This window comes from Girardinichthys multiradiatus, chromosome 21 (genome assembly GCF_021462225.1).
Source record: "Girardinichthys multiradiatus isolate DD_20200921_A chromosome 21, DD_fGirMul_XY1, whole genome shotgun sequence".
Taxonomy (NCBI): Eukaryota; Metazoa; Chordata; class Actinopteri; order Cyprinodontiformes; family Goodeidae; genus Girardinichthys; species Girardinichthys multiradiatus.
The window spans coordinates 22,649,092-22,668,927 of NC_061813.1; the positions used below are offsets into that span (position 1 = coordinate 22,649,092).

Sequence of the window (19,836 nt, forward strand, 5' to 3'; positions counted from 1 at the left end):
TTCAGAATGACCAAACTCTGCAGACTCTGCACTGATGTCATTAATAATCATACCACAGAAGGGGTGACATTCTCTCAAAGGCATATTCATCCACACTCCTAAACTGAGCCTGGCCTATCTGAGTGTTAATTACAAGTTCTCAGCAATGCCTCACCAGTTGTGTTTCCTCTCTCCTGATTTACAGTCTACCATCTCAAACAGAGTTAAATAGAGTCCCACTATAAATACCGCAGCCAGCAGCAGTTATGTATTTAAGCATGTGCAGAAATGCATTTGGTCCATCTAATTTAGTCTAAGCCATAAAGGGAGGCCCCAGAGGCTGTACAGGAACACAGGTGCAGGGTTAGTGGCCGAACTGTGTTTGAATTGTCCGTCCACATTTTAACACTGCCAGCCTCTGTACAAAGACATCAGATAAGGTTCTTAAAATTTTCACACAGTTTCAGTTTTGCAATATTTTTTAAAGTTAAATCAACCATCACCTTAAAGCATAAAAATGTCCCCAGTCTGCAGATACCACAAGGGCACAAGTATTTGCTAATGTTCTACGTGTGTTCAAGGGTGGATGTGTGTGAGTGGAGGCCAGGCCGTGTTGATAGAGCTGGTGAGTGATGATTCGGGGGAAAGTCATAAAAAGAAAAAGGGCATGCCGAAGGGGTCAACAGGGATCAGTTTCACCCTTATGTCTTTCTTTCTCTCTCCCTTTATTTTCTTCAAACGTTTTCTGCTCCAGCACTCTTTTTTTAAGCAACTTTTTTAAGGTGAGTCTCAGAAATACCAAAGCTTCACCAAAAAGCTTCTAATAAAGTGATGTCCAGATTCCCCTGCAAATCTCTTATCGATTGTCTGGCATAAAAAGTTTGCCGCTCAGCTCTTTAAAGGACAGGTGTAGTATTATATGATCAGCGCATTTGGTTTTTTTGAAATGTTCTCAGTGAAGGAAGTATGAAGAAAGTAGTTCAAGGCAACATGATCCTTACTGATGTGATTCCCACTGTATTAATTTTAGTGCATCGATGATAGCATCACAGATAAGCAAAGACAATTATGAATAGAGTTTAGACAAATCATCTGTCTACCTAAAAAACAAATATATTTTAATCTGCTTATAAAGTTTATCATAATAATGCTAATATTGGAATTACAGTGCCTTATAAAATTATTTATTCCCCTTTTAATTATTTCACATTTTGTCATGTTATGAACTTTAGTGTATTTTATTGGGATTTTATGTGACAGACACAACACAAAGTAAACAATTGTGAAGTGGAAGGAAAATGATACATGGTTTTCAATTTTTTTTATAAAAACCTGAAGGGTGTGATATAAATATGTATATATCCCCTTTTACCTAATACCACTAAATGAAATACACTCACCTTTAGAAGTCACCTAATTAGTAAATCAAGTCCACCTGTGTATTGTTTAATTTAAATATAAATATGGTTGCTCAAGGCCTCAGAGATTTGTTTTTTGTTGAAGATGTGCTGGAAAGATCAACGGCTCAGGCGGAAAATTCGATGACAGGACAACTACAGTTGTGTACACTACAAATCTGGCCTTTATTAAAGAGTGGCAAGTAGAAAGTCATTGTTGAAAGAAAGCTGTAACATGTTTTCAGTTTAAGTCACATCCATGTAGGGGTTGCAACAAACAAAATTAAAGTTTTTCACCTTTGTCCAAAACATTAAAACTGCACATCACTTTGAGCAACACTATCCCGATAGTGAGACATGGTGGTGGCAGCATCATGCTGTGGGAATGCTTTTATTTTGTTGGGACTGTGTAGCTGGTTGAGTTGGTGGGAAGATGGATTAAGCTAAAAACAGGACAATCCTTAAAGACTTGAGAATGGTTAATAAAGTTTCTGATTATGTGAACAAATGTGGAAAAAGCGGCATGAATACTTTTGCACGACATTGTAATTGCCTCTATATATATGGAAATGTTTTTTCAAAGAAATTCTCAAAAGATTTTATCATCCACATTGTGAAATCTATTAAATTCACCCAAGCTGGAAGATCTGTGCCACCGTTGAGTTAACTGATGGTCTGAAGTGGTGTTTATAATGAAGCCCACTCAGGCTGAGTTTGCTGGGAAGACAGACAGCTCTGCCAGTGTTTAGGTCATTGAAGTGGGACGAGTTTAATATAGGTGTGTTGCTGCAGCCAGCACTCCAATGCCAAACAGTATGTGGGAACCAGGGGCCTCGTTCAGGCTTACCGAGCCCCTTGTGATCCCCTCTCAGTGGGGTGTGAGGGCTGTCGAGAAAACAACCCTCCCTGTCTGGAGAAAAAAGGGCATGGGGGCAAAACACTCAGAGAGAGGCAAGGGGTGAGAGGTCTTTAGTGGTGGGAACATTTTATATAGACTCTTCTATGTGCAACACTTGCAGCACAGTCCAAAAAACATGTGTTGCAGCAAAGTAATATATGCAGACATGCACTTACTTTACAGATGCTCATGCATCCATCCACATAAACCCACACATATCTGTCCTGTAACACAGGACACAGTCCTGTAACACTGTATGCTGACTCCCATTTATAGCTCCCAGTCTGCATTTGCAGGGCTGAAACCTCTTCTGTCACTCTGACCCAGAGGCTGACTGTTAATGAGGGATGCAGTGAAATGCACGATTACCTTTGCCTCGTGGCTGAAATGGTCCTCCTGAGCCTCATAGGTTGGAGGTTTTCTGTTAGTTTAATGTCCCACTGCCAAGAGTCAGATCCTGTGCTCGCCATGCCATAAGAGTGGTAGCTTTAATTATCTTCTCCCAGATGGTTTATTTTTCTGTGATTTTCTTTCCTTCTAAGGTGGAACCTGATGCTTTCTTTGAATTTGGATATTAAGTCTCTCCACTGATTAGCTACCAATAGGCTCTAAAACTGGGCAGCCTTATTTATTTTTATTCTAAAATGAAGATCAACATCTTAATCAAATCAATGAGATTTGCACCGGATAGAAGCCTGGAACATAGAGTGGAGGTTTCTGTCTTCCAGCTTTGTTCTGAATCCAAACAGCTCTCTCTTTTTATATACAGTGTCATGAAAAAGTATTCAAACCCCTGGAACTTTTTTACATTTTGTATTGTATTGGGGTTTTATGTAACAGACTAACACAAAAGACAGTAGTGCATAAGCAACTTGGACTTCTTATGGCAGCACATCACTCTTTTCATTTTCTTTTATTTGCAATAAAAAAAAAGAAAAACATTAAAACATCTAATTTTTCTACTACTTCACAATTGCGCACTACTTTGTGCTGGTCTATCATATAAAATACGAATAAAATAAAGTTTCTGGTTTACACGACTCAATGTGAAAAGGTTGAAGGAGTTTTAACACTTGCGAAGAACTTTCAGATATGCTTCTTTGAGTCTACACACTCATGAATATTAGCCTAGCCACTGATTCAGAATTTCTGTCATGATCCACCATCAAGTCTCAAGGCTGCAACTATAGTGTGCTCTGGAAAGACTATAGAGAGAAGGTGGAGGTCTTAAAGCCATCCTGTCAGTCATCACTTTGCTGAGCCCGACATCAACCCCCACCCTGTCACGCCAGTCAGGACTGAGGGTGCATGGAAAATATTGCATTACTGTCTGATGACAAATTATAATGTTTAGTATTTTAAAAAATGGGAGACAGAGCACCTGTCCAACATGGTTTTGGCGGAAAAAAGGGGCATTCACTTACACAGGTTTGTTCTGCTTGGCAGGAACAAACTGTTTCACTGTGGATATGCTCATTGCACGGAGAAAATGCTGAAGTGACTGAGATTTGATATAGCATTTAGTGTTGCTTGCCTTGAGGTGTGGTTTGGATGTAAAATGCCAAACGTAGGAAATAATGAGCAGCAGCTCATCTATCAGACATAACTAATTTACTGCCTACCTGAGGCGTGGGGTGCTGTTCTTTTTTCCAATTTTACAGAAACAGGTATTCAAATACCCACTTTGTTAAAATACAGTTTGTCTCTCTGTATACCTGTTCCCGGCTGTGGGATTCCCCCCCCCTCCCTCCTGTAAAACCAGTATATACTTCTCTGTACCTGTGCTTTGTTTGGCACTGCTGTTTGAATTCCGTGACTGTTCAAGCAAAGATTGTGGATTGGAATGAAGTGGGTTTGAAGAACTCTCCCTTTGTTATCCACATCCTGTGTTTGACCCCCAGATAATCACAGCCCTCCTCCACCCACCTCTAGACAGGGGTGCCTGTGGTGGGAACGGACAAGGAAGTTGCTGGGGGTCATAGACCAGGGGTGGAAGGGGTGGAGGGGGGGTGGATGACAGCCTCTGCCGGTAGAGTGGCAGTAGTGAGAACCTGCGAACCATGGATGAGCCATTTTCAGATGGCATTAGCCTGTAAGATCACAAGGAATTTTGCCATGATGGCCATTGTTGTTCTTATTGAGCTTGGACTGCCCATCCCCACCCCAACCTCGATAGAGCTGCAGCTCACCCGATAGAGATGACAGAGGAATAGAGGGCAGCGTTGGAATAGGAAAAAGTTGACACCATTGTACTGCATGTCAGTGGACAACACCTTCAGGAACGTAAAACAGCTCTACAAGAAAGTCAAAGTGGTCTTCCTTGTATATATTTTGGCAGAATCACCCCATATTTCTTCTCCATGTCTCTGACTGTTCCAGTCACCACTTTGAGCTCTTCCGAGAGCTACAGGAAGACTCAGGCCGTCATCACTGATTGCTTAATGACAGATGCCGAGGGAACAAAGAGGGCTCTGATAACTTCCTTCGCTGTGAAAGGTTTTCAGCACTCCAGTGGAAAGAAAGAGATAGAAAAAGGAAGACAGTGAACAATACAGAGATGGAACCATCCTGAGGCAGAAGCATCTTGTCCTGAGTTCTTGTGGGATTTATTTGGGCTTTTACTTTTTTTCTTAGGCTGACGAAGACCGCCTGAAAGTCAAATTAACATAGATAAAAGACAACAATGTTGGTGATGAAATGAACAAAGCTTCACAGTGTTTGTATAGACCAGAAGCAGCAGCTTCTGTTGGATCTTCACTCTTTGGTACATTAGGAACATCTGATGTAAGTTAGTGCAATATTTAAAACGTTCTAAGAATTTCAAGGATTGCCCCCAAATGTGCCACTATTATAAAACCTTGGCTGTCTGCAGGCAAATATTTATTCTACTTTCACAACTTCCAATTAAATATGCCTCTAAAAATCATCGCCTGACAGCGATCGACCAATTTTTAGCTTGATTGAAAACTAAAAACTCGGATCTCTTTCTGATAAGTGCATCCACATATGCATAAGTGCCCTGCTGACAACATTACTCGTTGGTGTGAGTACTATAACTGAGGGAGGAGGATTCAGTGGGATCTATTTTCAGTAACAGTGAGGTGTTACTGAAGTTAGAGGAGGCACATTTCTAAGGTTCATTCAGTGTGAGATTTTGAGTAGATAACAGGAAGTTTGGACATACAGCACACATACAGTGGCTGTGTTTGAGCTTTCAAACCCTGCCTGTTAAAGAATATGCTCTATTTGGAAATGTTTGCAGCCCTTTTGAGAATTTAATACTTAAAGTAAAGCATTTCATTCACCATGGAAAGCACAATGAAACTGCTGTTTTTGTAATGCTAGCCTCGCTAACTTGCTCTAACTACTAATATAAAATGCTACAGCTAGTTTAAATCAAATCACAATCATTGCAATATCACAAACACAATGGACTGCTTGGTGCAGTATTTGTAAGATACTGTATTTGAAGTGTCAGACTTTTATTATTTATATCAATAATATATTTGGTCAGTTAGATGCAACCAAATTGGCCTTGATATCCCCACGTGATGTATATTTTTGGTGGCTGCAATACTGAAGTTCACGGACAGCATTGGGGACATTATGTAAAAACAAAAATAAGCATCAGAAGAATTTGGGTTAATAGCCATTGCAGTTTTCAGTGATAGTATTGCAATTGCATATCTTATATTTTCTTACATCAAAATCAGTATAGGTACAGGACAAAGCTTTACAAAAGCACGTGATTGGAAATTGACCACAAAATTCTTACCTGTGAATCTCTTTTTCCAATAACTTCATCTGCATCAGACATCCTGCTACAAAAGAAACTCGGACCTGGCTCTCTACACATTTTACAACATTAATTTTACCTGCAGGTTCTCCACTAGGTGTTAATTTGTCAAATTCCAAATGATAGACTGAACAGTAAAATCCACCACCTAAGAGGGTTCCTTTCTGCATCCACTTCTAACTGCATCTTTCATGGGTCTGTGGTGTTTACGAGGTCTTCAGAAGTGGCTCCTAACGAGTACGTGTAAGGGTAACTGTACAACATTCCTCACAGCCACCTCCTCTTTTAGCTTTTCCAGTCCTCACAGGGAGCCAACGCAGAGGTTTATACCAGCCCCAGCTGGGAATAGTAATTCCTTGAGTCCTGCTCATTCTTCCAGCAAGCCTCTCCATTTTTATTCCATGTGCACACAAACAGACATAATTCTACGTTGGAGGTCCCAAAACCCTGTCCATTGTTTAATTAGGCGTTGTCTCATAGTTAAGATACTCTAAACATACAAAAACAATGAAGTAGGAGAGAGGAGGCATTCAAGTTGTAGGTTCAAACTCTTATATTTTACTTGGCCTTTTGAGGCTTAAATGCTTTACATTTGTTGAGGTTTGCTGTGTTTATTAGCTTTGAGTCCATAAAAAATCCTTCATAATCAGGCTGCAGTTATGGCGGCTACTTTTGGTCTAATTACACAGCCATATGTATGTGTTTGGGGCTGTCTTGGCTGTAGGAACCTAAATGGGTCTATAATTAGCACACAGAAAAACATTGTTCTCAAATATCTGTTTTGATCCATCCTGGCTGTCACACTCTGAAAGAAACAAATTACATGGGGAGAACAAACATGGGCAGCTATTGTCAACAGGGTACAAGGAGACAGCGTGTAATTTTGGATCCTGTGCCAAATTAGTGGAAGTGAATGGCTCTGTACCAACGTAGTGAAAGAGGTGGCGGGAGCTGATTGTTGGCAGATTATGTCTGATTAATCAGCAGGTAATTACTTGATAATAGAAGCATTCCAGTCACTTGCACAAGAATGGAGGTATTTCAAAGCATGCTCTATTGAGTGCTTAATTTAAAGAGCTGTTTTTCTTTGCCTAAACAAACTGGTATGCCTTCACTATTTAAAGAATTAAGCACAACGACATGTAGGTTGTCTTCTGTAGGATATTTGTGGATTACTTAGTCATCAGACGATCAAGATGGGACAAATTGAAGCTTTCTTCAACTATTAAAGATCTGCAAGCGAGTGGAAACATGTTAGAACAACAGAGCAATAAGCCCCCACCAGTGTTAGTTGGCAGTCCATCTTCTGGAACGCATAGCTCAGAACTGGCTCCATGTGAGGTCACTTTGGACTCCCAGCATTTACCCGTTGCGCTCCTCTGTTTCTTCCTCTTTACCCTTCCACCCCCTTTTTGGGGTGCCAGAGCCCCGGAGAGAAGGGGAGAGGGGTCACAGGGTCAAAGTCTTTTCCTCTTTGGATCTTAGGGCTTGCTGGGAGAGACTTGGCGAGAGAATGACTGCATTAGAGCTGGAGTTGGGGGTCAAGATTTTAATTCTGTTAAAGAACAGCTGGTTTGAGTTTCTCCTCACGTCGCTCTTCCCTCCCTCTCCCCACAAATCCAGCGAGATGAAAAATTTGTTCAGAGGGGAACCAGTAAAATAAAAAAGGTTTACGGTCCAAAGCCCTTACCCTTACCCTGCTCGTGCATTAGAGAGGAATGCGATAACGTCAGCATTTGGCCTTGCTTAGATTGACCTAAAACAAGGAAGTGCTTTTTGTGTTTGGGTGTCTTAACAACCGGATGAAACTTAATTAAAAAGCTCCAAAAACTGAAATGGATTTTTCATACTTTAAATCAGAGGATTTTTTTTGCTCATGTATCAATTTCCATGAAAAATTATTATTTCTCATATAATGTTTAACAGGTGAAAGTGACATGTTTGGCAGTTACTTTACATTTTGAAAGCCTTCAGCTTTCCAGATAAATCAGAAAAGAAACTGCATCATTGTAATATCTAGTATTCTTTCTGTTAATCACAGCAGTTTCCAAGAGAAACACATTTAAAACCTTCACCTCTTAACAAGCCCATTGCTCAACCTCCTGCTCCATTAACCCTAACCTTTGTCAAAAATGAATAGCAGCTACCCTGCGCTACATCTACACATGAAATGTGTTGATCTTAATGTCAAGGCAGGATTACTTTACATTTTGAACTTGATGATGGTATGGAGAAAGTGAATGCAGGGGATGGGCACTAAAGCACTCCTATAAATGGAAAACTAATAAGTTTTTTTCTTGTGCCTGCTCCATCCTGTGCTCTCTTGCCGGCCGGCCGGCTGGCTGGCTCACTGGCCCCGGGGCAGTGTTGGTGTGTGGCGCAGCAGCAATCAGAGGTCATAATTTCATTGGCGGTTAGCATCAGGTTCAATTTTTCTAGTAGGTTACATTTACCAGAAAGTCTGGATTGTGTTACTGTGTTACGGTGGAATCAGTGCAGAGCTGTGGGATCCCTCTACCTTTCCAAGACGAGCTAGGAAACCACAAAGGGGAACTGCAGTTGGCACATGTCTTTAGAAATGCAAAGTCAGACACATATTTAGGCAGTCTATTAGTGCTAAGTTAATTCATTTTGTACCCCAAAACCCCTAAACTAGATTAACTCTGCAACATGGTGTGTATATGTGTTACTCTGTGGTTTCAAACAGATTTTCAAATAAAACCTTTTCCTGTTTTTAAACCACTCACACTGAATTATTCCTTTCACAGTGACCATGGTGGGCAATTTTAAAATAACTTAAAAATACATAAAATAGATGTTCTCAACCAAATCTTACAGTCTTTTACATGTTGTTACTTGAAATAATTGTATATGCTACTGTCTTTACTTGAGATAGAACATCCTTTGGGCTGTGTCTTAATTTTATTAGTTTTATTAGAAATTATTTGAATAAAATCAATATTTGTACCTGTAAACAAACCATTTTATACTCCTGTACTTAACAATTGCAAATCAGTATATATTTCTTGATAGTCGCGTATTTTGTTGAATTATGGAGATCAGTAATTATAAAAAGACTCACATCTTTAGTTTTATTCATTTAACCGTATGTTTAATCGTATTTTATTTATTAGTCTTGTATTTTCTTACTCTCGGGTTCTAGATCATAGAAAATTACTTTAGATCAATGGTTGTCCACGCAGGTACAAAAAACATCTCTAAGATAGATATGAACTGACAAATGGTCATACAAACCTGCAGAAAACAGCTCATTTTTGTAGGCAAAAAAGTCGGGTAATAAACTTCAAATGCTTACTGTGTGGTATGAGTTGTTTTTAATGCTAGAAACTGCCTTTTCATAGTTTCTAATCGCTGTTAGCTTGACTAATCTGCTACCTATGTCTCTACTTTCATAAAGTGCTCTGAAGCTCTGAAGCTTCTCCTGTTTTCCACTTTAGCATATTTCTACACAGCAGACATGTTAAAAAAAACTCTTGCCACAACTCTTTAGGGAAGCCATATTACAGTGTTGCTTGTGTTAAGCACCGGTGATCAGGAGTTAATGTGTACCCAGTGACCTCAGTATCAACCAATCAAATGAAAAGAAAGATATTGACACTTGCGATTTAATTGGGGCATCTTGACAATCCAGAAGGGATCCCCAAAAAGCATAAATATGTTTTAGCAAAAGAAAAGACTTACGTCAACCCAAAGCACACATTCCAGCAGATACATGCTGTTTGCTTTTAAAAATATTCACAACAAAAAAGCTTTTTAATATAAATTAACTAAATTAAAATGTCTAATTAGCCTTATAATCTGCTTTATAATCTAATGCATGCTCAGTATGAGGAATTGCTGCAAAGTCAATGCCAGTGACTATCCACTGTCTCTACATGCTCATCCAGGAGGAGTGAATGCTATGAGTCACTGACTCGATGCAATCTGCTGGGTTTCCTTAGATAGAAAAACTTTTTATCCAATTTGAATAAATAACTGAATCTGACTGCACTGTTCAATGATTAGGATTAATTGGAATGCATGTGCCTGACTTGAAATCTATATGATTCGACTGAATTGACTCAGCCCATTTTAAAGTTACCCACCTTTCACACAATGCAACAGGAAACAACACTCTCTTATTTTTACCTCCGCCTTCTTCCCTCCCTATTGGATGGAGTAAGGGAGAGTCAGGTTTAGCCTAAACCGGCTCAGTTATGATTGAGGTGCAAACACACCCTCCATTTCTGCTATCTGTACGACCCCTTCTCTTTTCCAATGGTTATAATCAGTCTGACAGAGAGAGGTACCCAAAAACCTTGTGATTTTTAGTATAACAATGGCCACCAGTGGGCTCTACATGAACACACTTTATCAGTGTATTAATTTACTTAGTAACCCTACACATAGCCCATTCTAAAATGGCCAAACTCTAACACTCAGTAGTTTATTCTAACTTCCCCAACAACCCTGTACCATTCCAAACCCTTTGTGAAGTGCCTTGAGACGACATGTGTTGTGAATTGGCGCTATTTAAATAAAACTGAATTGAATTGAATTGAATTTATAGTCTAAGATGAATGTTTTGTGTCTTTCAGGAATGTGACCAGGTACATATTGATGATGTGTCTTCAGATGATAATGGCCAGGATCTAAGGTTACCAAGATCACTTTAAATCTTCGATGATTCGTCAGAAAGAAACCTCTTAATAGCAGAGCAGCTTGAGCTAACAGATCCCATCTCTGTCTTTATTTTAGTACATATAACTTCAGCGCTGATGGTTTCCACGCAGCAGCTACGAGTGCCAACCTGTGTCTGGCCACAGGCGTGCGGGGAGGCGTGGACTGGATGAGAAAGCTGGCCTTCCGCTACAGACGAGTAAAAGAAATCTACACCACCTACAAAAATAATGTTGGAGGTAATCCCCAACAAGCAGTGCTGCATGCACAGTTCTGCTGGGTAAAAATGAGTCTGCACAAATGTGTGTGTGCCCTCTTTGTGTGGGCATTTATATGAGTTCCTGCGTATGTTTTGGGGGGGGGGTCAGAGTTTGAAAATTTCAGTGGTATTCAGATGGCTGGTCCAACCCAAACATTGTTACCCTGTGTTTCAGGTCTGCTGGGCCCTGCCAAAAGGGAAGCCTGGTTGCAATTGCGAGCAGAAATTGAAGCCTTGACGGACTCCTGGTTAACACTGGCACTGAAAGCACTAACATTAATCCACTCAAGGTAGGACTCCAGAGAGGAAAAACGTACCCAGGTCCACACCCCACATCTATAGATCTGTATGTGGTGTAAATAAGCTGAGTGTGTTCCAAGCTATTAAAAAAGAGAAACTCGGCTGTGGATTTCTCTTTCGTATGGCGGCCTGTTCTAATTTTGACAAATAAGTGTGCTAAAAGATCTGAGCTGAAAAACGAGCCAATCCTTCAATGTAAGACATGTTTTGGGGACCTGATACATTGCTTTGTCTTTTATACAGCACATTGTGTTTTCTTTTCTCCTCCCTCAAAGTGATTTGAAATGATGTCACCACTTCACTTTCCTCCTCAGGTCAAACTGTGTGAATATCCTTGTGACCACCACGCAGCTCATCCCGGCCCTGGCGAAGGTCCTGCTCTACGGCTTGGGAGTCGTCTTCCCTATAGAGAATATTTATAGCGCAACAAAAATAGGTAAACTATGCTTTACTATCCTGCTTTAAATGATTCATTATCCTGAGCCTATTGCTTTGGAACCTGCTTATTGTTTTAGCATTGTGAGCGTAAGCAGCCAAGACACGCATGCTTCCTCAGGGACAGGACTGAGTCCCTGGGGATGGGGTAGAAGGGGTGGATTTTTGTCACCCGAGAGGGTTGATGTTCTTCAGTGAGGGAATAGTCCTAATCAACCTGGGATTATTTTCTTGGAGCAGGACCTGTGCTGGGCCTCTGCTCTTCGCCTCTGCATATGAAACCACTTCTGCACATTTATGTCATTCTAGAGAAACAGAAGCCCCTCTCCTGTTCCTCCTTCTCTTATCCCCCCTGGTTTTTCCTCCCACTTTCGCCCCATTTTACTGTTTAAAATGCAAAGTAAACATCAAGCCTCAATGTTGCAAGGTTTTCCAACGTCAACATATTTGTATTTACTTTGGCTCTGATCCCCATTTGGGCCAGTTTTTGACCAGAATAAACCAAAATAATTTCAAGTTTACTAGAGTCATATAATCAAATTTCCTTACAGTAAAATATGAGCAGAATCTAACAAATTACTTTACATCATTGGTTGTTAAACTAGGTACAACACCCGTCTGGGGATGACTTGACACATTGCTGGTACAGACTGTCTCCTGTTAGACCCAAAAAAGTACAAAATATACACAAACCCAAAGAAGCAAAATGGTGTAGGGGTGAAATGACTGGCACTGTTTTGGGGACCCTGGAGCTGAGTTGGGAGGCTATTATGTTTTTTGCTTATAAGAAAGAGAAATTATGCTGTTTGGAAATATTTCTACTTGTGAAAAACACAGACTATCATGGTGTGAGCACCACCCATCACTCTTAAGCTAATGCTGCTTCATTACTGCAGTTGGCAAGGCATGACCAGCATCAATTCATAAATAAATCAGGTTTTAGTTATATTTATCCTCATATAGTCAAAAGTAACCAAAAGCATTTTACAAAGGTTAAAAAAAGGAAAAAGCTTGTAAACATCAATCAACAAACACAGAAAACTAAGATAATAATATAATAACTATGACACAATGTCATATAAAATGTGGAACTGAAGAATAAACAACATAAACAATAAAGATAAGACATAGTTTATGAAACAAAAAATATATATTAAACATAATGCTAATACATATGGATAAACATACCCATTACATTTAATTTATGATGAGATCTTAAATAGTAGAAATAGTTTATAGAAAAAGATAAACACTATTAAAGTCATATGAAGGCATATTAAATCATAAATGCAATTAACCAAACAAAATAAAAACTTGCATAAAATTAGATAAAGAAACAAAGAAGTAAAGTTCAGGTAAAAGCCAGCATATTATTCTGTGCAATAAGCACTTGAAAACCTCTGCTGTATTTGTATAGATGTAAGAATAAAGGTGTTAGGTTTGCTGCAGTAGGAATAAATGTTTCGTGTCATATATATATATTTTTTCATGTAAATAGTAGCTAGGCCCATGTCTAGCTGTGCTCACCTCTTTCAGGACCAATGCAAACTCAAGAATAGTTGGCTCATTTGTCCCAGATTCTTGTAGCAATCAGGCAACTTTAATGCTGTGTCCTGTAATGTGAGCGCGTTGCTCTTGTCACACCATACCTTTGAATCACCTTGTGATTCAGTGGTCATTGGAGGAGTATTTTTCTGTTTGCAACCATGCAACACTCCACTAACATCCAGACTTTCTTCGCAGGGAAGGAAAGCTGCTTTGAGAGAGTAATTCAAAGATTTGGGAGGAAAGTTGTTTACATTGTTATCGGAGACGGGGTGGAAGAGGAGCAAGGCTCAAAAAAGGTGAGAGGCACCAAACAGCTTATTCCTTTCAACTTTCCATTCCATAATGTCAGAGTCCTGTTATAGGTACTCAGAGAACACACTAAACATACCTGCCATACCACTCCAAAGAAAGTAATTAGTACTCTAGTTCTCCTCCACAATCTCATCCTTTTATCCTCTTATTAGGCGTCCAAGTACAAGAAGGAAAGTTGGTAGGGTGTAATCAGCGCTCCTTCTCCACCATCTCAGGTTTACAGAGCAGGGGAGGAGAGAGATGGCATAATTATATATTCCTGTTCGCTGCTTGGAGCAGTGTGAATGCGGCATGTGTAACGCTAGACAAGCCCTTTCAGGCATGTTGAAGGCACATCGTAAATAGAGCACACATAAAGGAGACTTAAATCATTGTTGATGAAATTAGAATATTTACTGCAATGACAGGCCTGTTAGCACGAGATGGATTGGGCTCAAAGCCGCTCGGGAAACAACGTTTTCTCTTCAGATGAGTCCTACTTGCCGTTTTTAAATGTTGCCAGCTGGCTTCTGCTCCCTCTCTTGTGTATTCAGTATTTCTGTCAGGTTTAAATGCAAACCAAAACTCTGTTCACTGCAAACACATTCATTATGAAATTTATTAGCAGCCTTGGAGCATATTTTTCCTGACAATTACCGTGGGTCTCTGTGTCAGGCTGAAGGCTCGGCTTCTCTTTGAAACGTCTCCAGCTCCTTTTTTCTTCACCTGTTTGTTAGTAAACACTGAGCACTAGCACGGGTGTGGATGGAGAGTGATTAGGCAGTGATTAGGAAAGAGCCATCAAGTTTTTACCCTGGGTCAAAGTGTAAAGCAATAGCTCTGTATTATGAAAAGTGAACATGCCCTGGGAATACAGTCTTGAGGGATGATTATTAAAATAGATGCAAATATTTTTGCTCAGTCTTGAGTTGTACGAGCGTGACATTGATGGGAGGATAAGGTGTTATTTTTCCCATCTGAATGGTGCAAGTCCCTTGAGAACCCACAGAGTAAAAGGTTTCTGTGTCAACATCAGAGAGGACATGGAATAACACAACAATTTCACCCGTCAGGAGACGCATATCAGACGTGACACCGCGTGGAACTACAAAAGCAAATTTCTGAAAGTCCTCATTCCTTCACCTTTTAAACAAAAAAAAAAATAAATCCCCCCGAACAGTTCTGTCTTCAGTTATTACCATCGCCTGGGAGAAAAGGCTGAGATAACATCTCCAGCTTTTAAACTTAAAAGCAAAGACAATTTACAAAACAAAAAGCAAAGAGCTTTTTAAGGGTCAGTGCAGGCTCTCCTAAGCGGAACATACGCCTGGGAGAGGCAATACCTTTGATAAGGGGAGGGTAATGGGCTCCACACACTGAACAGCCGAGGACTCTACCTGACAAGCTCCTTTCATTCTCTGGGACTCAGGTTTCTCCTCCATCCTTTGCTCGGGAAGAACAGCTCATTTGCACTGTCCTAAAAACCCACTGGCAAGCAGGAAGCTCAGTGAAAAGACACCATGGGGAGTTCACTTCTGTGCTGCCTGAAACAGGCTGCTGGCTTAGTTTGGGGCTAGAAAACTATTCACTGATGCTGCAGAGAAATAAATTTTAAAGTATGATGTAGCTTAGAGTTACAACTGTTTTCCTGGAACGTTGACTAGGTGGCCATTGTTTATTTAATATACTGCCTTAAATAAAAAGATGAAATCTACATGAAATGTTTTCATAATTTAGCAACAAAGTCATTATTTACTATTACACAATGCTTGCAAAAGTATTCAGCTCCCCCCCTTAACTTTTAATGTATTTTATTTGTGATTTTATGTGACAGACCATTTAGCCCCTTTTACTCTGATACCTCTAAATAAAATACAGTGCAAACAAATGTCTTTAGTAGTGAGGACATCTGTATTTTATTTAACCCTAATAAATCCGGCTGTTCTGTGAAGGCCTCAGACGTTTGTTAGATAGCATTAGTGGACAAACAAGCTGCATGAATACCACAAAGCGCAGCAGACAGGTCACAGAGAAAGTTGTAAAGAAATTTAAAGCAAATTTAGGTTGCAAAACAATGTGCTAAACGTTTAACATCTCACAAGGCACTTTTCAATATATCATCAAAAAATGGAAATAAACCTACCCAGACATGGTACCCAGACCATCTTAACCAACATGCATTTATAAAAGAAGTGACCAAGAACTCTGAAGGAGGTGCATAGATGTACAGGTCTGGAAGGATAATCTGCTGACACAACAATTATTGCTCATACATTCCACATATCTGGCTTTTAGGAAAAAGTGACAAGAAGAAAGTCGTGAGAAGTCCCATTGGCAGTTAGCTGCAATCCATGTAGGAGACGCAGAAAAAGACGGTGCCCTGGTCAGATGAGACCAATATTGAACTTTTTGACCTACATGTAAAATGCTAGGCATGGTGGAAAATTAACACTGCTTGTCACACTGAAAACGCCAAACATTGTGGTGGCAGTATTATGCAGTGGGGATGTTTTGCTTTTTTTTAAAGAGGGACAAGGAAGCTTTTGAGATCTGACGTGAGAAATGGGTGGAGCTAAATGCAGAACAATCCTAGAAGAAAACCAGTGAAACATGAATCTTAAAACTTTATGTTCACAGCCCCTCTCTATCCAGTCTGAGTCCTCATGAACATAGAGAAAAAGTTTCAGCCTAATCATGTACACCTCCACTTCACAACTATGCACTAACTTGTGTTGGTCTACCACATGCAATCTCAGTAAAATAGATGGCAACATGTGGCTGTAATGCGATAAAAGAAAAAACATTTTTCTTAATTGTCACAGATTACATACATCAAAGAAAAGAAATACAATTCTGATAATCATAGAGATACAATAAATATGCAACTGCAATACTGACCATACTTGTATGTGTAAATTAAGGTACTTTTAGTCCTGGTATTCTTTCTGACTCAATTAGAAGCATTTATTTGTAATTTGTACAGTTTGCTTAAACCCAGTTTCCCATGTTTTTTACAGTGCTGACAGTTTAATGTAAAAATAAGACATGCATCATTTGAAAATGTTTAGATTAATTCCTAACATGATGCTTTTATTTGTCCACAGCACAACATGCCCTTCTGGAGGATCTCCAGCCATTCGGACCTCATGGCCCTCCACCACGCTCTCGACCTGGAGTACTTGTAGCATTACACCAACACCACAGTACACCCCTCTCTACGCATCAGGACATCGAGCAACCTTTGACCTTCTCACTACAGCCCTCATCCCATGCTTTGCTGTGGCCTGCAGAGCTCATAGGAAAATAGGAAAAGCCCCTCCCCCCGACAGTCCAACCCCTTCCTCGTGTGCTGCCCGGCGTCTGTCTTTCGCTACAATGAAAGAAAAAGAAGAGAGTGGAAAAAAGAAGCACGCGGTTAATGTGCTGACATACACATTGTCTTAACCCTGAAACTTTTTTTTGTGCTTTTTTTTTTTTTTTCTGCGACACAAAGAACGGGGAGAGAGAGGTGAATTTACGGTGCAGCAGCTGCTCGCCCTGGTTACTGTGAATCAGCTGCCTTCTGAAGCTGTCAAAGTGTTTTACAGCCCCTCCACACCTTCCCGTTTGTGACGGGGCTCCGTCAGGTTTCACACCTAAGAGGAGAGGAGAGCTACTGGCGGGCGGCCTCGCCTTCCTTGCCGCAGAACTGAGCTTCAGCCACAGGCCAAGATTTCTGCCGCTTGTCCTCATTCTCCGCTTTTTACCACTTTTCTTTTGATTCATCAACTGTTACATGTCTCCTCTCTGTAAGTGGACAGACGGACTTATAGTGATTTCTGTCAGCCTCAGCAGGGGAGTCCTGTGCTTCTTATTTATGAACAGACTTTGCAAGTGGCCCCCGCGCCACTGAGAAGGTACCTCGATGACTAAAGACTTGTGCCTTTTACAAACAAACAGCGAGAGGAAGAAATTTATGAAAGAATAAAAAACAAATTCAAACTAAAAGGGGGTTTTCTAATAATTTAAGAAAATTAACAAAAAACTTATTTACAACGCTGAGACAATCGTGTACAGAGGAAATCTTTTTTTTTCTGTGTGTAAGTTTATAATCACTGGACTATTCCTTCCTATAATCATTTAGGTACAAGCTCTTGAAAGGTGGCTTTGCTTTTTAATTGAAGTAAAACTATAAGGGCATTAAATTGCCCACAAGCTTCTGGAGGACACCTGAAAGTGTTGGACGCATTCAAGTTGAGTTTGATTTAAAAAAAAAAAATGTAGATAATGGGATTGTGTGATCAATTGTTCGTCAAGACCAAAAGCATGGATTTCAAAGTGTCAAGGAGCTTTCTTTTGATTCTTAGATGTTTCTCATCCTTGTCTCCTCTACTATATGTCCCATATTTGAAGGGGAAAAGGGTTTCTTTTAGTCACTCAAAGAGGTAGATCTCCACTTGTGTCCTTATGGCATTTCACCAGCTTGCAACCCTGACCCCGACATATTAAAAGACTAAATTAAATCTTGTGAGGGTTTAGAGAATGGCAGCAAAAGGCAGTCTCCTGCCTCCTGAGGGGCATTTTAACTGCATTTTGGATAAATCTGATATTTAAAGAAGCAAGCTTGAATAGGTTTTATTATCTTTTATACAAGCACTATAAAAACTCTTGTACAGTGAGCGTAATTTTGTATGATGTAGTGTTTTTATTTCGACTTTGACTTCGACGGGGTAATCATAATAAACAGTGAAAGAAAAGCCACTAACTTTAAAGGGTTGGGGAACTTACAGGACATGTGCTATCAACTGTGAATTTCTTATATAGAAACAGACTTGTTGTGTTTCTAATTTTTTCCCTTCTTTGCACATGTTCACTCTTGGCCTTTGCATTTAACTTCAGATCCCTCTCTGCTCAAACAGAGCCCACCTTTGTGTCGAAACAACCTCCCCAAACCCGTACATACTCACCCACACACACTCTGGGGTATCTACATACTGCTGCTAGATCAAGGTAAAGGTAGGTAAATAGGGCAAGTGTTTTATAGATTCATACAGCACGCTTTTTTTATTACATTGCAATTGTAAATGCAAACTGGAAATAATTTACTCTTCATGGGCTTCATTGTGAAAATGCAAAAGATTGTTGTGTCTGCAAAAATATGTGTACAGATGTTTTTGACAATATTATTTGTTTGTGTTTAAATTAATAAAACTGATTTGTGAGCTGTTGAATGTTGGATTTCTTTATGCAAAATCATATTTTTTCAGCATACCTTTAAAGTATTTTTCACCCATTTTTCAAAAATGCTGTAATCTGGTAAAATAGGCTCGCTGATTTCTATCTGGACTCCAGACTAAATCTGATGGCGCAGAATTTGACCCACTAATCCTAGCGGAAAGGAAACTTGCCTTACACCGTTGATTTGTATAGTCTGCACTCCTATCTGGATCTGGACCGAACAGCAAATCAATCCAGGCAGAGTCCACATTATTTTTAGGACACATTCAGCATAGCCTTTACCGACTGCCACATGGGAGAGACCCGAGCACAGTGGATCATGCTGCTATACTTTTTGAGTCATTAATAATTCTGTCGCTGAAAGCAAAGGGCTTAGTTTATGAAACATGAGAACAGATTTTTCTGGTTGTGTTCTCCACACTCAACTAATTGGAACCACCATTAAACATTTTATAATCCAGGTAATCAACAAGTCCAATCAAAACAGAGAGGGAGCAAGGTAATGTCAACCTAGCACCTCAGCAAAACGTTCCTCTTGAAAGATCCACTTCATAGAAGATATGTGTTTACTGAAGACTTCTTCTAACTATATGTGCTGAGTCGGCTAGACCTCTAGAAACAAATTAGAAGACACTTGTATCTTAGGTGAAGTGTTGTTAGAACGTTACAGTAGTTTTCTAAACCTAAAATTAACCCCGTGTTGGTGCAGGAAAGAATATTCAGAGGAACAAAATATTGTTTTGCTCTCCAATAGAGCACCTTAAAAATGATTATCAATGATAAATGTGTTCATACTTGAAGAATTTTTATTTAGAAAAAAACAACGTCAATGTGTTATGTGTGTTATCCTTTTATCATAAAAGTACTTCTGGTATGTTACAGATTTTAAATAGTTTTACAAAAACAGTGTACTATTCACAGAAAACAAGGGCTTTTTTTTGATTGGCCTATTTATATTTTCCACATTATCCTAATATCATATAATAAAAGAATGTGTTTACTTTGTGAAACACAAAACACTTTAAAACTGAACTCA

The 19,836-nt window shown here is 39.7% G+C and overlaps 1 protein-coding gene across 17 annotated transcripts in view; it reads left to right on the top strand.

Annotated features, from left to right (window-relative positions):
• The window catches only part of eya1 (EYA transcriptional coactivator and phosphatase 1), a 95,981-nt gene extending 77,188 nt beyond the window's left edge, over positions 1-18,793 (top strand). For all 17 annotated transcript variants that reach the window (XM_047350242.1, XM_047350243.1, XM_047350240.1 and 14 more), the window contains 6 exons: positions 10,669-10,727; positions 10,829-10,989; positions 11,185-11,299; positions 11,624-11,745; positions 13,488-13,588; positions 16,688-18,793. In XM_047350242.1, the coding sequence (XP_047206198.1) occupies positions 10,669-10,727; positions 10,829-10,989; positions 11,185-11,299; positions 11,624-11,745; positions 13,488-13,588; positions 16,688-16,768 (639 nt within the window). In that variant the 3' untranslated portion in view covers positions 16,769-18,793. The remainder of the gene's footprint in view (positions 1-10,668; positions 10,728-10,828; positions 10,990-11,184; positions 11,300-11,623; positions 11,746-13,487; positions 13,589-16,687) is intronic.
• Positions 18,794-19,836: the final 1,043 nt, after the last annotated feature.